General features: G+C 44.3%; 1 protein-coding gene across 1 annotated transcript in view; it reads left to right on the top strand.

Annotated features, from left to right (window-relative positions):
• The window catches only part of STK10 (serine/threonine kinase 10), a 47,125-nt gene that overhangs the window by 6,967 nt on the left and 16,159 nt on the right, over positions 1-23,999 (top strand). Inside the window, exons 2-4 of the mRNA XM_053464705.1 lie at positions 6,869-7,033; positions 16,790-16,838; positions 17,440-17,589. Coding sequence (XP_053320680.1) covers positions 6,869-7,033; positions 16,790-16,838; positions 17,440-17,589 — 364 coding nt within the window. The remainder of the gene's footprint in view (positions 1-6,868; positions 7,034-16,789; positions 16,839-17,439; positions 17,590-23,999) is intronic.

The following is a 23,999-nucleotide window of genomic DNA, read 5'->3' as shown; positions in this document are numbered from 1 at the left end:
AGTTTTTTGCTTGTCACAGATTACCGGGCATTTCTAGCCCTGCCCTGCAGCGTAGGTGTTTCGGGTTAAAAGGTTGTACATTGTTGTACTGTTGGTAAACACCCGGCCCTTCCAGGATTTATGCTGATAAGTAGTTCTCCCTGTGCCAGGTTAATGCTGTAATTCGTGTTTATGTTGCTGGGTGAACTTTTTTATGTGTTCTGAGTTAAAAAATAATATATATATATATATATATATATATATATATATATATATATATAATATGCACCGATTAATGTGGTTTACAGAGCAGGCAATTTGTGTACTTTATATTAGCCCACAGGTCAAGATTCTAGAATGCATTGTAGTAACAAGTAATATTCTACCTGCTCCAGAAAACATGCTGACCGTCCATAGGACAGTTATTACCGTAATATCCGTTGAAACATCGTTATGCTGACCCAATCCTTATGGGGGCAAAGTAACATTCTGTATGTTGACTACTTAAATGTGTTGCCCGATCGTTGTTTGACCAAGGAAAGGACTCTCTTGAGTTAATCTTTCAGTAACACCTCAGTGTCCAAATTCTCCAAAATTCACTGTTTAAAACTACTCTTTATGTAAATAACCCCCCCATTTTCCTTAAACCAATGAACTTGTTTGTGTTTGGCGACACAGAGATCTCTCACTGTGTGAACTGAAACTGAAATCCTGTGCACACCCTCCTTTAACCTTATCACCATGCATGGGGCAGGGCTGCTCTTATTGATAAGCACAGTATCGTGTCTAGTACCTTGTTCCTGCGCAACCAAGCAAAGCACACAAAGCACACACCCAGCAGAGCCCCCCCCTTTCTGCTACCGTTTCTTTGGGGTCTATTCTGGAGATTTCAGGACAGCTGTAAACCTTTCCTTGTTGATTTTAGCTCAGCCTCTCCTCCGAATCAGGTGGGGGTTTATTAACTAAACAGGGTCTTGGTAGAAGATTTGAACATATTTTAGTGCCACAAAAGTAGTTGGTTCTGATGGCCTTTCATAGATCATATTAAATACTCATGTAATAATTTTCTGTTTCATTTGGCCACTTCTGTTCATATGACCTCCTTAAAATGTCACGGTCAACTTTTAATCCGGTGTTGTAAACTATCAGAAATAACCTTTGCACGCGTCGGGACTGATACTATTCAGACTATTACTTTACAGTGGGCCTTTCATTTACTTCTTGCGGTGTGTTGCACGCCAGTTGACATTGGGAGGATTTCTGTACTATAGTGAGTATAATAAACACTTGGGTATAGTATGCATTCATAAATGTGAATGTGCACTAAAATTGATATAAAAACTTGTACTCAGCCTTCAGTTGTATGTCACTAATAAACTTTGCGTGTAGTCCAAACGTTTGTTACCCCAAGCGTATTGTCAAAATTGCAGACTGAATTTAATGGCTTTTTGGCTACCACAATAAAATTAAGCTACTTAAGGACTAGGTCGGTCTGTTCTAACACTTTGTGATTCGTTTGACCTGGCGAAATCAAATGCCTGGTGATGAAATTTTTTAGGAAAATCTGAGGTCGGCGGTAGGCACCAACATTGCTCATGGTGGACATTTACTGGGGTCTGTGGTGGGCAATTTAATGTTCTGTGGACCTTCACAAGCCTTGCCATGGACACTTTGCCTATCCCTGTTTGAGGCCAACATGTATTTTCTGTTGTGAACTTGTGCCTTTGGCCTTTTAAGCAGTAAATCCATTAAGGCTCCAGAATGAGAAGTCCTGTAAGAAACAGATGTGTGAAATGTCAGAGTGGAGGAGGATATTATCACATGAATAGGCCCTTGGGTGCCCAGCCGTGTGTAGGCAGAATGTGTCTGATGGCCTTGTATGAACAATTGGAGAGCTGTTCTAGGCTTGTTAATTTAGAGCACTGTTACGTGTTATGTTGCGTTAAGAAATTGATGTTTCCTACACACTTCTAATAACTCCCTAATGCCAACTATTTTTTTTGGGCCATTCAAGATACGCAACAGTGGTTACATTGCCCCTTGCCATTTAATATTACTAAATTTACTAAATGGGGTAACGAAAAACATTTTGCTTGGACAGTGCAAATGCAGTTTCGCCTAAAACCATAAAAGAGATACTATGGAAACTGAGTACAACCGCATCCATTGTATGGCGTCGGAAACAAAGTATTTGGGAATGGAGAGATGTATAAATAAAGGCACTCTCTCAGCCAGTACCCTCTGTCCTCGTATTGAACACAAAAGACACAATGAAAGTTTACAAACCGTTTATGTACATACGACTCAAGGGACTACTGGCCCTGAGAGGTTTCCATTTTTAGATGTATTGGGCAAATCTAACTATATAATAAGCACAATGTAAACACAGGCATTTGTTGACACTAATTCAGGGCTTTTTGTGCAGTATTTCAGACTTGATTAACATGATGACTGATGGCCGGCGCACACCAGGCCGCTCCAGCCTCTCTGTAATCCCTTGAGGGAAAGAGCCATGCCATTTGGGATTTCCCTTTGTCATTCTTTAACTCCCTACCGGCCAGCGTCCTAGGAAATTCAGCCGGTGAATGCAGATTTCATTCTTATTAGGCTTACGTTGGTCTACCCGACTGTTGGTGTGTTATTTATGTACACAGCCTGAGGGTGTATAACAAAATTATTTCCCCAAACCTCCAAGCATTTTAAATGGCCAAAGTGGGATATCATTGTTTTACACTATGTGGATAGAGACATGAATGTCTTTTTACCAAGACATTTAGAATGTACAGCATTGCCATGCACTCATATCCAGCAAATAGCTCATAGAAAACAGAAACGTAAGGAGATGAAAAGACGGATTTGGTTCCCAAAGAGACACCGCCCCTCCTTTTGGGAATACTTGGTGTCTGTCATTTTCAGAGTAGATGCCTTAATGTAAAGAATTGTGATTATAACTGTACTTTGAACCTGCCCCCCCATTCCCTGTGTGGAGCTATGTCCCTGCATGTAAAGACTTAGTGTAAGCCTCTTGCACAGACACATGCTTTATTTTTCAATATCGTACAATCCTTCTAGTCATTCCTGACAGTATTAACTCCTGGACTTTTCCAGGAAATTATGTATTTCTCTCGATACCTGGAGGTAAAGCATGGCATAGTTATATATACATATATACATAGATGCATACATACTCACTGGCCACTTTATTAGGTACACCTGCTCAATTGCTTATTAACACAAATAGCTAATCAGCCAATCACATGGCAGCAACTCAATGCATTTAGATGTGGCATGTAGATGGGGTCAAGACAACTTGCTGAAGTTCAAACCGAGCATCAGAATGGGGAAGAAAGAGGATTTAAGTGACTTCGAACGTGGCATGGTTGTTGGTGCCAGACAGGCTGGTCTGAGTATTTCAAAAACTGCTGATCTACTGGGATTTCCACACACAACCATCTCTAGGGTTTACAGAGAATGGTCCAAAGAAGAGAAAATATCCAGTGAGAGGCAGTTGTGTGGACGAAAATGCCTTGTTGATGTCAGAGGAGAACGGGCAGACTGGTTCGAGATTACAACCAAGGTATGCAGAATACCATCTCTGAACACACAACACGTCAAACCTTGAAGCAGATGGGCTACAGCAGCAGAAGACCACACCAGGTGCCACTCCTGTCAGCTAAGAGCAGAAAACTGAGGCCGCAATTTGTACAGGCTTACCAAAATTGGACAATGGAAGACTGGAAGAACATTGCCTGGTCTGAAGAGTCTCGATTCCAGCTGCAACATTCAGATGGCAGGGTCAGACTTTGGCATAAACAACATGAAAACATGGATCCATCAAGCCTTGTATCAACGGTTCAGGCTGGTGGTGATGGTGTAATGGTGTGGGAGTCATTTTCTTGGCACACTTTGGACCCCTTAGTACCAATTGAACATTGTTTAAATGTTTATTGTTGCTGACCACGTCCATCCAGTTATGACCACAGTGTACTCATCTTCTTACTTCCAGCAGGATAATGCACCATATCACAAAGCTCACATCATCTCAAACTGGTTTCTTGAACATGACAATGAGTTCACTGTACACCAAGGCCTCCACAGTCACCAGATTCCAATTCAATAAAGCACCTTTGGGATGTGGTGAAACGGGAGATTCGCAACATGGATGTGCGGCCGACAAATCTGCAGGAACCGCGTGATGGCATCATGTCCATCTCTGAGGAATGTTTCCAGCACCTTGTAGAAAGTATGCCGCGAAGAATGAAGGCAGTTCTGAAGGAAAAACCCAGTACTAGCAAGGTGTACCTAATAAAGTGACCAGTGAGTGTATATTCCTCCTTTGTGATTAGTACTGTGTAGACCTCAGTCAAACAGATACACATTTCCAAGCTCTCTATGAAGCACTGATGCGTTCAGTAGCTATGCATAATTAGGTGGCAATATGCGTAGCTTGTAGTTGGAGCTCAACCAAATTTACCTTAAATCGGACCTGGATTTCCCAGGGCTTCCAGATCAAAGGGTGCAGCCAGTGGTCAGGACAATGTGGTATATTTCTGAAAAGGAAGTAATAACTAGAAGGTCAATTAGGGTGACTAGGATCCATGGAAAAATGTCAGGTCCTTTTTGGCTTAACTGTTTATGCTTAACTTTAGTTGAAACCGCTTTGATCATTTTATCTTCCGCAGAACATTTTTGTATGTGTTAAATGTGCTGCTGGAGGTTCTAAAAGGAAACAGCCATTTTGTAATTATGTTAATGTTATGATTTATGACTTCAAGGCCATTTGTTGCACAGCTTTACATAGTATGTACGGTTTGACACACTCGGAAACAAAGCAATAATCGATTGAATATATGTGTTTGAATAAGGTACTCGTTGGGTCTCGGAAGCTTGTAACTCCATCTTAACTGCTTTGATGGTCCACTAAAATGTGTCACTAACTTCTTTGTACTTCTCTCTACTGCCAGTTTGGCAAAATCCGTTTCTAAGACTAGTGGAATATTCGTAGCCCGCACCGCCACAAGTGCCTCTCTTATTGAGGAGCGTTCTGTCTTTGGGAGTCCTGATGTGCCGCAGATTATGACTTTTCTAGATGTTGCATGAGTTTATTAAGAACTCCAGTGCTGCAAAACTCCAGTAAATGTGAAAGTAACTTTAATGGTGTTCTTTATGACTTCATTGCATGCATTGCTGTGAGGTCATCTAGAGATTCACTTACAGGTATGTTATAAACTGATACAATGGGGACACTGCCTACCTGATTGTACGTGACCCTGCATAAACAACGTTATCTGTGTGTGTGTATGCATATACACACAGCATAAAATCATAATCTACACACACGATTCTTGTGTAAAGGAAGTTTCAGTCTGGTTATATCAAGTGCACAGCGATCTGGTGCCATGTGCTGCATGCAAAGAGCTCTGTGTGTAGGAATGCTGATAACGGACCTGATACTCGCAGCCCAAGAAAAGCCACATTATTGTCTGCAGAGGATAGCCTCGTTCCCCGAACGTGTAAGATCTGTTTGTGTAGGCGGCCCCCATTGTTCTGTTTTGTGTCTGCTTCTTGCTGTCTAATTTGTCTTGTCTCCATGTCAAAAAAGATTAGCTTAGATCAGCACGTTTTTTCCAGTCTGCCGGATGATGGTCCCCGGCTAATCAGTTTGCTTCATTTCTTTTACGCATTGGATTTGTATTATTGTATTTCTAATGCTCCAGCGTGCTGGTCGGTTATAGTCTGCGCTCTCCTATGTGTGTGACAGCTGCTTGTTATATGGATGGTATTGTGGTTTTCTGTGTATTTCCCAGTTTGGGTTTTTACTATAGTTTCACTGTCATTTGAAAACTATTTTTATTTCTTCCTTCTGTTCCCACACTTTGTTTTAATAAGAAGGTTACATCCCATGGGACTTATTTTAAGGAATAATATTTAGTGGACGTTAAACCCATTAGACGCTGAGCAATCAAGAATAGAAAGTTGGCTTTAAGTGGGTTTGGGGTTATTCTTTCCCCTGTCCTCAGTCATCACACTTATACTGTGCCCTTTTTGTTTCCGAGTGGAATGATAACTATCTAATCATTTAAGCGTCCTTGATTCTTGAATTATGTTTATTTGTTTGGAACCAAAAAAAGGATGTTTAAATAGGAGGTGTTCAACTATTTCCAAACCATCAATTTAATGAAAGGTGTTACTGGTGACATGTAAACATTGCGGTGGTTAAGTTGAGACGTCCTCTCATAAAGTTCTGTCTTAATTCAGAAATTAAAGAAAAAACACGTACACGCGCTTACACACAGAACCATGTCACTGAAAGTGTAATGTGTAGCTTGCACTGTGGATAGTTATCACACAAATGTGTATAAATTTACCATGTCCTGTAAGCAAATTCTGCTTCTCAGGATAACATGTCCGCCTCATTTACAGCCCTGTTACCATCATGTACAACATTATAGTTGGATCACTTAACTGTTTCATACCGACAAACCTGAAAGGCGAATAATAATTTCAGCCTGGTGAATAAATCCATTTCGGTGGGCTCAAAATGTATGTATTAAATTTTGGCTAAAGAAGAGAAGCAGGTTTTTTCCTATTGCCTGCATTAAACATATGACAGGAACTGCTTACTTTGATCCTTTAGATTGTAAGCTTGCAAGCAGGGCCCTCTGTACCTAATGTATCGGTTTGTCTTAGTCTGTCAGTTCTAGTTTTGTCATAGCCATTGAATGTACGGTATGTATTGTAAGAAGTGCCACGTAAATTGTTGGAGCTATACAAGTACGAGATAATTAATAATAATAAATATGCTCCGTCTGTAGCTTGCCTATTGCAGTAAAAATAAAAACCCATTTTATTTATAATATGTGTACTTATTTCATCTTTTTCTTCCCAGGCCAAGAACAGGGAAACTGGTGTTTTGGCAGCTGCTAAGGTTATTAAAACCACAAGTGAGGATGAGTTGGAGGACTACATGGTTGAAATAGACATCCTGGCCAGCTGCAACCACCCCAACATTGTCAAGCTGCTTGGTGCCTTCTACTTCGAGAACAATCTATGGGTAAGAAACAAGACTTTCTTCAAAATGGAGTATTTGTCTTTAACCCTATAGATGTGTTTTGGGAACATAAGGGTTTACCTGAATTTTATATATAAATGCTCTGGTGATACGGAAGTGTAGGATTGCATCTTGATCTTGTTGGTTTCTGAGATCTGAGACAGACGTCAGAAGTACTGATCGCAGTAAAGTGGTGCATGAGCTTGCAGCATGTTTGGCATGTGTAGCATTTCTCTCTTCTGGTTCACGGCATCTCAGGGATGCCTTAGGCTAGTTAGCAATGACTGTGTTAATCCTCTTAATTGCATAGGGGTGTTGTGTGGTGACTCGTTGACTTATTGTCTCTGCTTTATCCGGTATCTGTTTACATAATTGTGGCAGCCAATTATTATTATTTTCTTTCAATAGTCAATTATTAGAGCTGCTACTTTTTGACGTGTGTAGTACTGTGCTGTGTTTGTTTCTGTAAGGCGGTCAAGCGGTGGCCTTTCAAAGTGTCAGAGCTTCTGTAAAGTACTTTGCTTTAGGAAACCTCAGGTCAGATTAGTATCTATGCAATATATATTCAATTAACAAAACTGCATATTGTGGTGTACAGGCAACAAGGCTTTGAATTGGGCATATGTCATGGCCTTAAAAACCTATAAACTTTTGCAACACCATCCAGTTGGTCCCCAGTTGTCCGTTTCCTCTTGACCACCATCATCAGTACCTTCCCTTATCCATGGACCTCTGGACTTGCATATTCTGCACTGTCTGCTGTGTGCTCCACCTTTTTGAACAGTATTTGACTTCACCTAGGTTCTCTCTTTCTGGGATTTTGTTTTGATTGGCCCTTGTGGTGGTGTGAATGGGCTTCATCATTCAGAAATAGTGGTAACTGAGGCAGGGCACTTGTCTCCCTTTTTAATGCTCAGACTTTTTACTTAGAGCAACGTCACCTGTGTAAAAAGGGTATGTGTTCAATCTATACATGATATTTGAATGTTTTCTTGAGTGCTTTGTAAATACAAAAACACTCAAACCGAATAAAAAAATTACATGAAGTACTAAAGTTTTGTCATATCTTGATTTGCCAAAGGCTATGCCAGTGTATTATCTAGTGTGCCTGTGGTCCTCCTGGCAGGGAATGGGTTTTGACATTTTTGTTTGCTGAATTAATGCCACCCTAGGACGCTTTACCTATTCATATGTATGAATCTACTGTAGAAAGTGGGCAGATAAGACCGTGCGTGAATAAGGACATTGTAAGTTCCCTGGTCCTGGTATTTTGAGCAGTGCACAAAAACCTTATTCTTCTCTTCCCACCTACAGCGTACTTGTACCCGGTCGCAGGAGCACAAAGAGCTATCAGCTGGATGGTCCGATGTGATATTGTCAGGCGGGAGCTGGGAAAACATTTTGTGCAGTCGCGGCTATTCTTTCATTATTCATGCTTTCCCAAGTGAGAAAGATCAGTGCTGTGTAATCTCTCCTTTAGAGATTGTTAAAGTTGTTGGTTATTCCTCGTGTTTTACTGCTTCTTCCCAATGACGCACGTTTGGATGTATCTACAGATAGAAGGGGAGTCGAGTAGTGTGTCCTCAGGGGTGATTTAATGACCATAATGAGGAAAGAGAGTGAGGAGAATAAATAGATATTATGAACATGGTAGCCAAAAGAGTTTGGCATAGAAATTCAATAGCAAATTTCCATTATCCATTATTAAGCGGTGTATACCTGTTAAATCTTTGTAACACTAGGTGCACTTGTTGTCAGCTGTGTATAAAGACCAAACTAAATAAACCAGACAAAAGGGACAGGATTAGCAATAGCTCGACCTGCTCCCACAATGCTGTGAGGCCTCTTTTTGTGCGCATACCTCTTATCAATGGTTGCTCGTGTGTCCGAGATCTTTCAGCATTGTAAATATGCCCCCAGGATCATATTATGGATATTATTATTAACATCTTTTATTTATATAGCGCCAAAAATTTATGCTGAGCATATTTAAGAAGAATGACAAAACCGACTAAGACAAATTTATACACTGGGGAAGAAGGGCCCTGGTTGCAGGATTACGAGAGGATACATTGAAGAGAGAGGTTATATTCACTGCGTATTCTTGATAACTTTTTGGGGGTATTCCCCTCTCCTGATATCTACACCTGTAGATCCGGTGTCTGACCATATATATACTTTTTCTATAGCACACACTTATATTAATGATTTGGCCTCTAGTTATCTGAAGCCAGTAAATAGTTCAGGTATTTCTATGCCAAATGTCAAATAGTTCAGTATTTCAACACTGCAGATCATATAGTTATAATTTTCAATACTGCAGGTGATATTAAGGAATATACCATCTCTGACGGGTACAGCGTGGTCGCTGAGCTCCAGTGCAAGTAGGCATCTCAGCTTCTGGAGGACTGTTAACTTTCTCGGGGTTTTTGGATGAATTTTGAGATGTGGGGAGGGAATCTTTTGACCCCTGGAGTCCTGTGGGAGCTGGTGCTTTGGACTCATGACGGCTGGTGACATCTTTTGGTGCTGGCCGTGTTCTCTGTTTCTGACGCTGGTGTCCATTGCACGCAGGCTTCTCAGCAGCCAGAGTACTGGTACTTTTCTTAGAGTTTTTGGTGGAACTTGGAGTTACGGGGGGGGCAAGCCTTTGGTGACTGGAGTCCTGTGTTAGCTGTTTCAGACTCAGGAAGACTGATGGCATTCTTGGCTGCTGGTTGTAAGCTACAGCTTTTCTGCCAAGTATCCATTTTGCACTTCAGGCTCACAATGTTGGAATTTGCATTCTTTAATTCCTTTTCTTTGATAGTGAGCTCTTTTTGGATGTCACTGAGAGACATCTTGATGGCATTGAGCTCCTCTTGTGAATTATGAAATTTCATTTCAGCTTCCTGAGCCCAATTGTTAGCTAAGCCCATTTGTGATTTTTAACTTCCCAGTCACATTCAAAGATTCTTTCTGGGCCTCCTTCAACGTGTTATACTCCTTTTGTAATTATGACTCCGTATGCTGCCAGTTCCTCCAAAGCGTCCGGCTGGTTCCCTATTTGCCTCATAACCATCTCAACCTCTTGGGCCTGAGACTGTAGCAGCTTTTCTGTGTTCTCCATCATTTTCACCTTTTTGCGCAACATATCAGCATCCTCTTTGGCTTTGGTTTCAATCTGCTCCTGATAAAAGAGCCTCTGCTGTTCATCCATGGCAGCTTTGGTGTGTGACTGCCGGTGTTCTAGGCTTGAACACATGGCCGCCAAGTCACCAAGCTGCTGCTGTAACTCCTCTATGGTGTTAGTTTTTACATTGCCACTTCCAGTGAGCCTGCAATGTTTTTCCACTTAGTCTGTTCCCTCTCTGCAGACTGAAGAAGGGCACTCAGGCTGTCAACTTCCTCCTTTGAGTGTCCTGCATCAAGCATGTGATCATGCTCATCTCCGACATCAAAGTACAGTTTTTTTTTTAATTAGATGTCGGTCGCAGACCACTAGGGTTCGACATTGTGGACATGTCAACAAATATACAATATGGTATTAGCTGGATGAGAACATTATAGTCAATGCCATTTTTATTTAAGAAGTATTCTAATGTCACAAAAATAGAATTTGTCAAGAACTTTTGAAAATGTAAATTTCTGCAGCTGAAAATGGGTTATAAAAAACTGAAAGATTCTCATCAGTATTTTTTTGGAAAGTAATTTTAATTTTTTTTATTTTAAATTTATTTTTGTACAAAAGGTATTTGCTCCCTTTCTGATTTCTACTATTTTTACTTATTTGTCACATTTAACCTCTTAAGGACAACAGGTTGTCCTTAAACCCATTAATGGCAATGCATTAAGAGCCCGCCCAAAACACACAGAATACCGCCGGCACCCGCAGGTTTTTGACATCCCGATGCAGTCCTCTGGTTTGGAGCTGGTTGAGATCTCTCCTGCTTTCACAGTAACAGTCGGTTCTCACACTTTGCTTGCTTTGGACAGTCTTTCCTGCCAGTTATGAAATACTCAGCATTCTGTAACATAAACTGTGACAAAAGGTCAATGGTTGAAGTCTGAGTAGTATTAACTCCTTTTAATCGCCCCTGTCTTTTTAGATTTGTAGCTTAATGTGCAGACATAAAGCATTACATGAAATTTCCTCTGTATGTTGGCATAATTCGCATTTTGCTTGCCAACACTGTTTGCTTGGGATTGATCCTTTCGTATCGTCTTTCTCCAACAAATGCCATTTACTTCTGGTTTTCTCTCCTTATTTCACTGGATTCAGACTGCAACCTCTGTTTATCTAGCTCAGTATACAACCATCAAGCCATACCATGGTTTGATGTGTTCTCATGAAATTTGCCCTATCTTCACTACCTGAGTTTCAGTGGAATAGTTTTGGAGATGGACTATAATTGTAGGATCTAAATATATCATGATGGGCTAAGGGAGCTCAATCGGGTAAAATGGGCAGACTAAATGGGCCGGATTGTTCTGATCTACTGTCGAACTCTGTTTCTACGTTTCACCGTAGCAGAGATGTACCCTTTTGCCTCTGAGGTCTTCTCTTATCTTGCCTCTCCACAGGCTGCCTGCCCAATTCATCTTCTACCAGAGAGTATAGGGTTTTATTCCCCCACTCCAGTATCTTCCCCCTAACCAGACCCCATTTTGCCAACCTGAAGGTCTTTGTGTGCCCGGTGGAATGCAGATCTGCTGTGCTGCTACAGAGGGTTATGGAATAAGTACGCTTGTGGAATGCTGGGCTTCCATCCTATTAGCGTGACCGCATCTTACACTGGAATCACAAAAATTCCCTGAAAGCAAGCAGGGTGTGTACACTACTTTGCTTGGAGCTTGCGGGAGTAACTGAAAGTATATGGATGCTGGGTGATAACAGTTGTGAATGATGTTTATTTTCACTTGGTAGACTCTTGATGAAGTTGTCTGCTTGGCTATTTACTGAAAGGACCAGTCCCGCTGAAAGTATATGTGTAACCTTTTGGGTACTCACTTGAGAGTTTGAAAATGAGCCTGGCAATCAATTTGCTGGTCCTGATGCTAGAGAAAAACAAATATGTAAACTGCATTAGTGGATATAGAAACATAGGTGGCAGGTAAGAAACATTCAGCCCATCTAGTCTGCCCGACAGCTTTACGAGATGTCCAGCTTTACTGCTGTTGAGAGTAATAATTACACCTGAGAAGCACAGGGTGTATACTATATCAGATTTTATTTGCAGCCGATGCCCTCTATACTCCTCCAGCAGTTTTAAGGGGATCTAACAGAAACACCTACCTTCCATTGGTTCATAGCTTCAAGCAGGTGAATACACATTAAAGTACATTCTTCAACAATATGCAGACATTCTCTCCATAGGTTGAGAATGAGTTTCTGTTGCCTGCTAGGTCCAGCATGACACCTACGCACATATGCTTTACAACTATTTGTTTTCTGAAAGCAAAACATGCTGGAGTAGTACTTAAGCTGGATGCTATTTGCCCAACAAAATGTACCATTAAGCCTTATTGCTCAGCCAACTTTACATGTGGTGGACACATTTTACAGCTGGCATAAGATCTGATCTTTGGTGCCTCGTGTAATCAACCCATGGACACCAGAGGCTGTGGTAAAACCAGGATATTTGGGACAAATATACACACAAAAGCTGTGTTGTCAATTGAGAAGGTTCACTAGGGTTTCACTAGGTTATGTGTCCTGAGGATTAATGGCACACTCCGTGTGTTAATCAGGTGATTAAATGTTGCTGTCCTCTGAATGCCAGTGAAGTATGACCCATAGTGTCTCATAAGAGGAAAGACAGATGAATGAGCCATGAGCAAGAAAAATGTAATGTTCTCCCGTGTTTTTCCACGTGCACTGATTGCATTTTCGGAACACGTTAACTGAAGGTGACGTTTCTATGAATAGTACTAATTTTCTTAATGTTCTGTGAAAATCCTGTGTTATGTAAGGCTATATCCTCTTATTCTTACATACTTGCTGATGCTGGCAAAAACAAAGGGAGGTGGGCAAAACAACAAATGGCATTAGGCCAGGGGTTGACAAATTTGATTTGGATCTAAGAGCAAGACAAAAAAGTTAGGAGCCAGCTTTTTTTTCTTCCGCAATCATGTTCTTATTTTCCTAGGGTTTGTCGAGCCTTGCCATACATTAACACGCTTTAACACCAAACAGACACACGCTAACATTTTATGCTCACAAAGAAACTTTACAGTAACATGCTAACATTCTACGCTCATGTACACACATGCCAACACCATACACTAATGCGCACTCTAACACTATATGCTCACATACACACTCATGCTAATGCCTTACTATAACATAAGCAACACCATACACGGTAGCACCATGCACTTACACACACACACACACACACACACACACACACACACACACACACACACACACACACACACACACACACACACACACTGGCTAACAGTATACATATAGAAAATTATACTGACTCTGGCCTCATGGCACCGGCTGCACCACACCCCCGCAGAAAAGGTTGGAGCACCGGATCCATGATGATAGCCATGCAAAATCCTGGGCACCAAGAAGTGGTTTGTAGTTGCCATGGTGACCTGGCTCATGGGCTTTGTCAATCTCCGCATTAAGCGCATAAATGTAATTTGCCATCTGAGGGGCAGTGGTAGCAGTTTACCTGTGCCTGCTCCCAGTCATGGATGTATGTGGCAGCTTGTGAGGCGTGTGTGTATGTTAGTGATAGCATGGATGCCTGGACAAGTGCAAAGCCAGTCCTTATGAAGTTAGGCTCTGATCTGTTATATAACTGCTGGCTAGTTGGGGATGGATTATGGGTGCAACTTTTGCTACCATTACATAACCTTCTTATATGAAATCCGCAGCGTTGTGCCTTTATGTTTTAGTTAGATGCCTCTGCATGCAAGTAAGTAAAAGTAAGTTTCCGGTTCTTGTGCATAAAAACTTTGTACCGCGTGCATGTGCCTACCTTCACTGTGTTTACTTTGTAAATGACACAAATATTTCGTGCAGGGCTACCTGATGAATAAGTACATTATCCTACTTTGCTATCCTGTACCAGTAACTAACGCAGACATTGCTCAGCCTGAGACAGAGGAAGCCACAAGTAGCTCCCGGGTTAACTCTTGAAAGCCTTCTTGTCAGGAGCTTGCCAAAGGCTACAGAAACTGTAGTCCAACAGCAACCGAAGAGCTGAAGTACCATAATCTACATAAAAATTATGATATGGAGTCTTCTGTGTCTTTTTGAGACACTTGTAGTTAGGCTTTGGCAGATGAGACATAGTATCAAAGTAATAACCATATATCAAATGGTTATTTTAATGATACATCACTTCTCTGTTCGAACTGCCAAAGGTCCATCCCTTTAGAATACAGTGAAACGCATTATCTGTGTCCTGCCAATCTGTGAGGATTGTGTGAAAGTGCAGTGGATGCTCGTAGGATATCTCAGCGCCCACCGCCTTCCATTTTGGTGGCTCTTCAGACTGCTTAACAGGCACTGCTTAAAAGTACTTGTGTCCTTCTCCTGAAAGTCCCCTATTCATTTTAAAAGTGCTTCTGCTAGATGACCGCTTTCAAGAACTCTACTTAGTGAACTTATTATCAAGAAATGCGTGGGCATAACCGTTACTGTGCCTTAAGTGTTATATCTGTGGACAAGTAGAGTCTTTGTAATAATAACATTGAAATTTGAGAATGAAAAGATAGTCGCACCTCCTCTTCTGTACGAAAAATATTGAGTCATTTTTCTACATGCCATACAGACACTGGCGTCTTCCAAAAGTGTTCAGACGCCTTACTAATTCCCTCTTTCATAAGCATTCTACCCACACACATCAATATTTGGTCGTACAGTCTTTGACTGCCTTTAGTATTTTAGGGCAAATATGTACCAGCTTTGCAAGCAATGTTTGAGTGATTTTGGCCCATTCTTGTCAGATTTGATCCAGGTTTAGCCCGGTCAGATGTCTATTTCAATTATTCAAATAGTGCCAGAGATTGTCAATGGAAAACGGAGGTCAGGACTTTTACTAGGTCATTCTTACACATTCCCTTTTCTTGAGTGACTGTTACTTTGACCTTGTCCTCGGGGGTCATTATCCTACTGAGAGGTGGAATAATTTGTAGAGTAAGTCATTCTTTGTGAAGGCAATTTCTTTAATCTGTGTAACCTGTGGGCGTCCAAAAACATGGGCTGAATGCCCATTAAGAGAGATGCACATTAAAGTATTCTGTGAGCATTCTTTAGAAAATGCCAGTCGGTTTAAGGAAAGCTCTCCCATGGATTTTAATGCAAGCAAATCCCATGCACGTAAATATAGGTCTGAATATACCCTCATTGGCAGAGATCGCTGAACCAGCGTTGGTCTGGAGGTAAGTATATCGTGTGCATGGAGGTATGTTTGGCTGAACGCACAGCTGGGTGAGAGCCCAATTCATTTGGGAGTGAAGTGAGTTTCGGTTTGGAGGATCTCAGGAGAACAATACTAACCATAATGCAAAGTGCCTTGTGTAAAGTTTGGTGGAGGAGGTCTGGGGCTGTTTTTTGGGGTTTGGGTCCCTTAGTTCCAGTGAAGTGTAATGATAATTCTGCAACATACAAAGGCGTTTTAGACGGTTGTATGATTCTAACTTTATGGCACCAGTTCCAACATAACTGTTTAACACAGCACAGCGAATACTGGCAAAGGCATAAGTGCCACTTCATCAACCTCTTGAAAAAATTGGTCTCTTGTCAGCAAGCAGGTAATTATCAGGGCAGATAAGCCTGGCTTTACAAGGTCGAGGTGTGCAGTGCAAATTTTAGTGCCTTTAATAGTTTCCCCAGATCTCCTGTATAGTTCAGAAGTTATAGGAAGTACAGCATGGGTCAAAGACAATTTTGTTTTTCATTCTTTCAGAGTGGGTGTTAAATTAAGTAACTTCCTCTCAAGAACCCAAACAGTTATCTTGAGGAAGCACTTGCATCCCTCAACGCCATCCCAATGGTAGCAGGCGATGCAGCATGAAAGCAGGCAGTGAGCATACGCTGCATACGTAGACATCCTGTGCTGCACGAGGGGGTAAAATGTACAGTCTTAAATGTTAGGAAAGATTCTTATTTTGATGTGTTCATTGTACTTACAATGCTAGTAATTAATACAACATATTTCACTCTAAGCCCCCCTCACCGCCTTTTCTTTTGCCTGTCTGACTTTCTCAGCCTTAGAATTTCTTTGTTTCTTTCTATGTTCACACTATGTATAGATCTGTTAGGAATTGTCTGTATGACAGGTCAACATTCATGTGTATTGTGTAAAATAGCCAGTTCTTGGCAGAAATCCAAATATACTGTTATATGTGTATATATATGTGTGTATGTATGAGTGTATATCTGCTATTATACTGGTGTGTGTATGTGTGTCATATATATATTACACACACATATGTGTGTTTTTGACATTTTAGTGACTTATCCTGTTATTCTTCATGGCAACCTCATTTAGTGTTCTTCACACTCGATGAAAGTCCTACCCAGTGACCTCTGCAGTGGTTTTATATATCCTGTTCATCATGTAGAAAGTACAGGCTACCACACTTTCTGCTAAGTGGCATTGTGACAGAATTTTGGCTTTCTTCTTTCTGTCCTTACAGAAATAAACCTTGATATATTGTGCACCAATTGCTGAATGGTTTAACAACAAAAGCTTAGTACTTTATAAGAAGAGATCTAACGTTGCTTGTTTTCATTTTCTTTTCTTTCAGATTATGATAGAGTTTTGTCAAGGAGGTGCAGTGGACGCGGTAATGATCGGTATGTGACACATAATATTATGTAAACAGTCTTTGTCTTTTTGTGTAAGTGCAGTTGGCACATTTGATGAGCGGCATTCCACTCAGTTTTAATTGTTCCACAATATAAGCACAGTTTGTTTTAACAATCGCCTTATCTCATAAATACTCATGCTGAAAGGTTACAAGTATGACAAGCCTGCAAAATCCATAATATATTTTCATCTTGACATATTCAACGACTTAATGAGAAATCCTGCATAGCACTTCTTCCCCAATTGGCCCGTGACCCCACTGTGACACTGGTCAATCCCAAAGCCTACCTAGCAGGGGAAACTGTATGCTTTTAGGGGCCCTGAACCAGAATATTAGACTAACCTGCTTGCGAGTGATGAAAATAACAATTTTACATAAAATAAGCAACACAATACTTTTTTATGTATCTTCCTCCCCCCATATCCTCTGAGGTAGCCAATGAGGGTCTTCGAGCCACACTTTGAGCTGTTTATATAAATTAGAACCACCAAAAGCTGTGTCCAAAAACCCAATAAAACCCAGGGATGTGACATAGCTCTTATTTGGTTAGGTTATTTTGCTAGTCTTATGATTTCTTTTGGTGACAGAACTGGATCGTGCACTCACAGAACCTCAGATTCAGACCATCTGCAAACAGATGTTGGAAGCCTGTGCCTATCTCCACAGCATGAAGATCATCCACCGTGACTTGAAAGCTGGGAATGTGCTGCTGACACAGGATGGGAACATCAAGCTAGGTGAAGATTTTTCTTCTAAGGTTCATCCTTCCTGTAGGGACAATCGGTAGAAACTATATTACGCTGGTGTAATGCGGATGTCTTCATCAAGCATCTTGTGTCCATCAAGGCTGTTGTGTGGTGGTGTGCTCTCTCCCTGTGAAAGGGTACCATGGTTTCCCTGAGGAAAGTTATTAATGTCCATCAGGACCTACATATCTGTAATGTATATCTAGTATTCCTGTTTGTCGTAGTCTTTGTGTGAAGGGAGTAGTCAGGAGTGTTTCTAGACATTTGGTCTACTGATGTCCTGCTGTGAAGTTATATGCCAATGTACTCGTGAACATAATGCATTTGTATGTAGAAAGTTAGCATGAAGTCACTATTAATAAATATTGTCTACAACATACTGCCCTGTGGTAGCGTGGACTGACTTAGCTGTGCCTTTTAATATTTACGGTCTCCACAAAACACGTTTTCCAGTCGTTTCCCATGTCCCCATGCAGATCAAAGCCCGCATTAACTGCCGCAATGCCCTTTGTGCTGCCGCTGACATAATACCATTACAAAAAAAAGCCAATTGTGTGGTAAATGGAAACTTATTTTTTTTTCCACCTAAAGCATAATAGTGCGATTCCATTAAAACTGTGGCAAACTGGGGGCGTGTCTAGCCGCCGAGGAAGATGGCCGCATAATCTCCCAGCTCCGCCGCTACTCGCCCTTTTTCAGCCCGAAACCTGCCTTTAATCGTTTCTGCTCTCACCATGGGACGCAATAGGAAGCAGCCCGCGGATCCTTCTACCCCGGGTGCCCGCTCCCGCTCGACTTCAGCTTCCCTGCGGGAGTTTTTCCGCACTCCGGCCGACCTGGCTACGCAGGCCTCTGGGGACCACGAGGCCCGGTCTCCGGCCAGCTCATCTTCCTTTGAGGATGGCGCCACTGCACCACCCCCTCCTCCTCAACCTGTTACGCCGGAGGTCCGTCAACTGTTCTCCTCCGCTCCATGGCGTACGGACTTTTCGACGCTGATTCTCGAACTTAAGCAGGTGGTGAGGGACGAGGTTTCCGCGCTACGGACGGACTTAGCCTCCCTGGAGAACAGGGTGGTTGCTCTGGAAGACGCCTCATCGATTCAACGCGAGACTACCCGCCGGGCTCAGCAAGATACTCACCAGTTTCTCCGATACCTGGGCACTCTTCGTCGTCGGGTCGAGGATCTGGATAACAGGGGTCGCCGTCATAACCTGCGGATCCGGGGTGTTCCTGAGTCTGATGCCTCTGAGGACCTGCCTGTGCTGCTGTCATCCCTAATCTCCGGCCTTTTGGGGCGCCCGTTTGATGCTGCTAGGGCTCTGGATCGTGTTCATCGGGCCCTGCGGCCTAGAGGTAACCCGTCCGGCCCTCCGAGGGACATAGTCTGCCACTTCATGGACTATGCCCTTAAGGAATCTGTCATGGCGCGTGCTAGAGAGGTGGGCTCGTGGCCTTGGCAGGGGCATCCGATCACGTTCTACCATGATGTCTCCGACCTCACCCTCCAGGTGCGGCGGGCCCTGCGGCCATTGACGTCTGAGCTGCAGCGTATGCGTATCCCCTACCGGTGGGGGCACCCCTTTGCCCTGGTGATCCGTCATGCCAACACCTCCCTTGCGCTCCGGTATTATCATGAGCTCCCTGATGTTCTGCACGCGCTTGGACTGTCTACCCTGAACGTCCCCGACTGGACTTTCCTGGGCCTCGAGCCTGATGGTGGGTCCTCGCGGCCTTCGCTATCCTCCCGCCCGCGTGGGACCTCACGCCCTCGTTCTAGGGGAGCCCCGCTGGACTCAGCTGCGATCCCGGGAGCATTGCCTTCCTCGCGGGCCCGGTCTGCTGAGGAATAATCATGTACGTTCCTGCCTCTTATGCTGCTCCCATGCTGGGTATAGGACACTGTTGTTGCAATAGCAGAACATATAATTTGGTTGCATTGTCGCTACATATACTTATGGCATGTACTTTTATTTGGGAACAATCTTACCTTCTTGGTTTCGTAGAGTTGTGCAATGCCGATGTTTTTTTTTTTTTTTTTTTTTTTTTGCGCTCTGTGCCACACCCCCTATGACACTCTGAACCTGTCCCCTTTATTGGGTTTATTTGAGTCACACTAGACATGGGGTAACAACTATGCTCTTAACGAGAGCACACACATACATGCACACACACTTGTCTGTCCGCACACGGGGGTGTTTTTTTTTTTTTTTTTTTTTTTTTTTTTTTTTTTTTATATATATATGTATACTCTCTTTCCCGCGCATGCTCCTCGGCGCAGGTTGCCATGCGCTTAATGTGTGGCCCGTTCCTTCACGGAGCTGCCTGCTCTCACGCACACACACACTTGTTTCTGTTCACATATTGAGGCCCTGGCGCCTTGCGGCACCTACTTGCGCCCTCTCTCACGGTGCTCTGCTTGATGCTCTCGCGCGTCTCTCACTGCCTCATGGGGGCTACTGTGTGCTGTTACACCACCCGGTGACTTGTTTTATGTACGTTGTGCCTGTACCCATGGTTGTTTTTTCACTTATGCCTCTGCTGCTCTGTATTCTCAGGTTATTTTGTGTTATGTTCCGCTCAAGATTGGTTTGATGGTACCTCCATCTTGTTGGGTTTGATTATATAGAGGTGGTTTCAATGTATGTGGTTTTTTAGCTCAAAAGGAAAGACGGATGTTCGCCGTGGCGCAGTCTGGCTGCCAGCTCCCTTGCACACACACTTGTCTGTACACACACGGGTTTTCTCTTCTTTTTTTTTTTTTTTTTTTTTTTTTTTTTTTTTTTTTATATACATATACTCTCTTTCCCGCGCATGCTCCTCGGCGTGGGTTGCCATGCGCCTAATATGTGGCCCGTTCCTTCACGGGGCTGCCTGCTCTCACGCACACACACATTTGCTTCTGTTCGCATATTGCGGCCCTGGCGCCTTGCGGTACCTGCTTGCGCCCTCTCTCACGGTGCTCTGCTTGATGCACTCGCGCGTCTCTCACTGCCTCATGGGGGCTACTGTGTGCTGTTACACCACTCGGTGACTTGTTTTCTGTACATTGTGCCTGTACCCATGGATGTTTTTTCACTTATGCCTATGCTGCTCTGTATTCTCAGGTTATTTTGTGTTCTGTTCCGCTCAGGTTTCCTTTCCGCACGCATATGTTCGCGTGTGGCGGCGGGAAGGGTCTTTCTTCCTCGTTTGGTTGTTCACCTCCCCGCACGTATCGCCTTTTTTTTGCCGACTCGGCCCCACCTTCCCTCTATTGGGGGTGGTCCTTTTTTTGCCGTCTCGGCAGGCGTTGGGTGTGTTTCAGTCCCCTACCCGGGGCTCCTGGTCCTTCCATCTCCCCCCCCTTTTTTTTCTCCTCCCTCCCTTTCCTCTCCTTCCTCTCTCTCTGCTCATCCCCCCCCCTTTTTTTTTTTTTTTTTTTTTTTTTTTTTTTTTTTTTTTTTTTTATTTTTTCCCCCTTCCCAGTATACAGTCCCCACTGCTGCGATGCAGGCTCTCACACTTCTCTCTATTAACGCTCGGGGTCTTAATATCCCGGAGAAGCGTTCCCACCTGCTACGCGATTTACGTAGGGAAAAGGTGGATGTAGCCTTTATTCAGGAAACGCATTTCTACGAAAGTCGAGCCCCTAAGCTTTCTGACCGGTTCTACCCTACTGGTTTCTTTAGCTCTAACCCTGCCGCGAGGTCGAAAGGAGTCGCTATCCTTCTCTCTAAATCTCTCCCTTTTCAGGAATTGGGTGTTTGTGCTGATCCGGGCGGGCGTTATCTGTTTGTCAAGGGGACTGTGGCGTCACAAACATATACTTTCGCCAACCTTTACCTCCCTAACCGGAGTCAACATATGGCTCTGAAACTGATCCTAGCTAGGCTGCAGGACTTCGCGGAGGGGGTGCTGGTGTTGGGCGGTGACTTTAATGTGGCTCTACACCCCTCTGTGGACACCTCCTCTGGCCACTCCTGTGTCCCTCGCCGCGTCCTGCGCTCCCTCCTCTCTCAGCTTTCCACGCACCGCCTTGTTGACTGTTGGAGGGCTCTTCACCCTTCTGATAGGGACTACACTTTCTTCTCCACCCCCCACAACTCCTATTCCCGCATCGACTACTTCTTCGTCCCCTATCACCATGCTGCCCTTCTCCGCCGGGCTGATATTGGCCTGACGACGTGGTCCGACCATGCCCCTGTGATGTTATCCCTGTCCTCGCCTCTGCCTCGCCCTGTGGAGCGCTCCTGGCGTCTGAACGACGCAATCCTTTCCGATGAGGGGGTGGGCGCTGAGACCGCTCAAGCTTTATCCCTTTACTTTGATGAAAATGCGTCCCCCGAGGTCCCAGCGCTTACAGTCTGGGAAGCCCATAAAAGTGTGATCAGGGGTCATTACATACGGCTCTGCTCCCAGCGAAAGAGGGCGGCGGGGAGGGAGATCAGCTCCTTATGTGCGCGCATCGCGGTGCTAGAACAGGCCCATAAGGCCTCTCTGTCCGGGGACGTCTTGCAGCAACTCACGCTTCTTCGTGGGAAGCTGGCCACGATCCTTAACGATAAACACCACTGCTCTTACTTACGGAACAAGGCGCTGTTCCGCGAACACGGGGACAAGCCTGGCAAGTATTTAGCTCGTGCCCTCCGTGGCTCCCGCCGCCTCACCTATATCCCTAGAGTTCGTTCGACTACTGGCCGTCTCCACCTCCTACACTCTGATATCTCGAGGAGTTTCCTCGATTACTACACGGGCCTTTATAATCTCCCGTCTTCGGATGGCGACCCCTCCCCGTCCGGTGGCCGATCGGGGTTGGCGGACTATTTGGACCGTACCATCCAAACGGGCATCCCCGCGGCCGCTGCGGAGGCGCTGGATGCTCCTATCTCTTTGCCTGAGTTTGTCCACGCTGTGAAATCCTCTAAAACGGGGAAGTGCCCGGGGCCCGATGGATTGCCTTTGCGGTATTATTCTCGATTTCGGGACACACTTGGCCCCTTTTTTGTTTCGGCCTTCAACTCCATCCTGGAGGGAGGCCAGATTCACGCGCATACTTTGTCGGCATCCATCTCCCTTATCCCTAAGGAGGGTAAAGATCCTGAGCAGTGTGGCAGCTACCGCCCCATTTCGCTCCTCAACTCCGATCTGAAGCTGTTTGCGAAGATCCTCGCTACGCGCCTGAAACCGTTGCTGCCCACTCTGGTCCATCCGGACCAGACTGGTTTCGTGCCGGGCCGGGAGGCCCGGGACAGCACCATTCGTGCTCTTAATTTGTTGCACTATGCTCGAGTCACCTCTACGCCTACGGTCTTTCTCTCGACTGATGCGGAGAAGGCTTTTGATAGAGTTGACTGGTCATTTCTGCTGGCTACTCTCCGCCGTATGGGTTTTGGTCCGGGGTTCCTCGCTTGGGTCGGCTCCCTCTACACGTTCCCCTCCGCGCGTCTCCGAATCAACGGTTCTCTTTCTGACGCCTTTCCTATCCGCAATGGGACCCGCCAGGGCTGCCCCCTCTCGCCGATGTTATTTGTGCTCTCCCTGGAGCCTCTGCTGCAAGCGATACGGTTGAACCCTGATATTAAGGGCCTTCAGGTAGGTCATACCTCTCATAAGTTGTTGGGATACGCGGACGACCTTCTTTTTACGGTTTCTCAGCCTCGGATTTCTCTTCCTTCTATATTACGGGAACTTCAGTTATATGGCGCACTCTCCCACTTTAAGATAAACATGTCCAAGTCGGAGATCCTTAATGTCAACTTACCTCCACGGGATTGTAGTGCTTTGAGTGCTGTTTTTCCCTTCAAGTGGTGTGCCTCAAAGTTGCGCTACCTGGGAATCTGGTTGTCTGCTGACCTCACTCAGCTTTATGCTCTCAATTTCCTACCCCTGCTGGCGTCTCTGCGATCTGATCTGCGACGGTGGTCTGGGCTTGCGATCTCTTGGCTTGGGCGCGTCAATACCTTGAAAATGACTGTTATGCCCCGACTCCTATACTTGTTTCAAACCCTCCCCATACATATCCCTCTTTCGTTCTTTGCTGCCGTCCGCTCTGCTTTTCTTGGATTCGTGTGGGGCCGCCGTTCCCCTCGCGTTCGCTTTAGTACGTTGATCCTCCCCAAGTCGAGAGGGGGCCTCGCGCTCCCCTGCCCTCGCACTTACTACAGAGCCTGCCACCTCCTTCGAGTCTTGGAGTGGGTACATCACCCGCCTCAGAAGTTGTGGATTGGAGTGGAGGGTGCTCTTTTGGGCTTCCCCGCCCGGTCCCTGCCCTGGCTGGCGCTTCACACGGCTACCGGACGGGCTTCACGTCATCCGTTTCTCAGGGCGACGCTTCGTGTCTGGCACTCCTTGCTGCGAGGCACTACGCTGTCTACCATCCCTTCGCCGCTCACCCCAGTGCGGGATAATCCGGATTTCCC

The sequence above is a fragment of the Spea bombifrons genome, chromosome 4 (genome assembly GCF_027358695.1).
Source record: "Spea bombifrons isolate aSpeBom1 chromosome 4, aSpeBom1.2.pri, whole genome shotgun sequence".
In the NCBI taxonomy this organism is placed as follows: domain Eukaryota; kingdom Metazoa; phylum Chordata; class Amphibia; order Anura; family Pelobatidae; genus Spea; species Spea bombifrons.
Note: the sequence above shows the minus strand (reverse complement) of the source record. Positions and strands in the feature narration are given on the sequence as shown.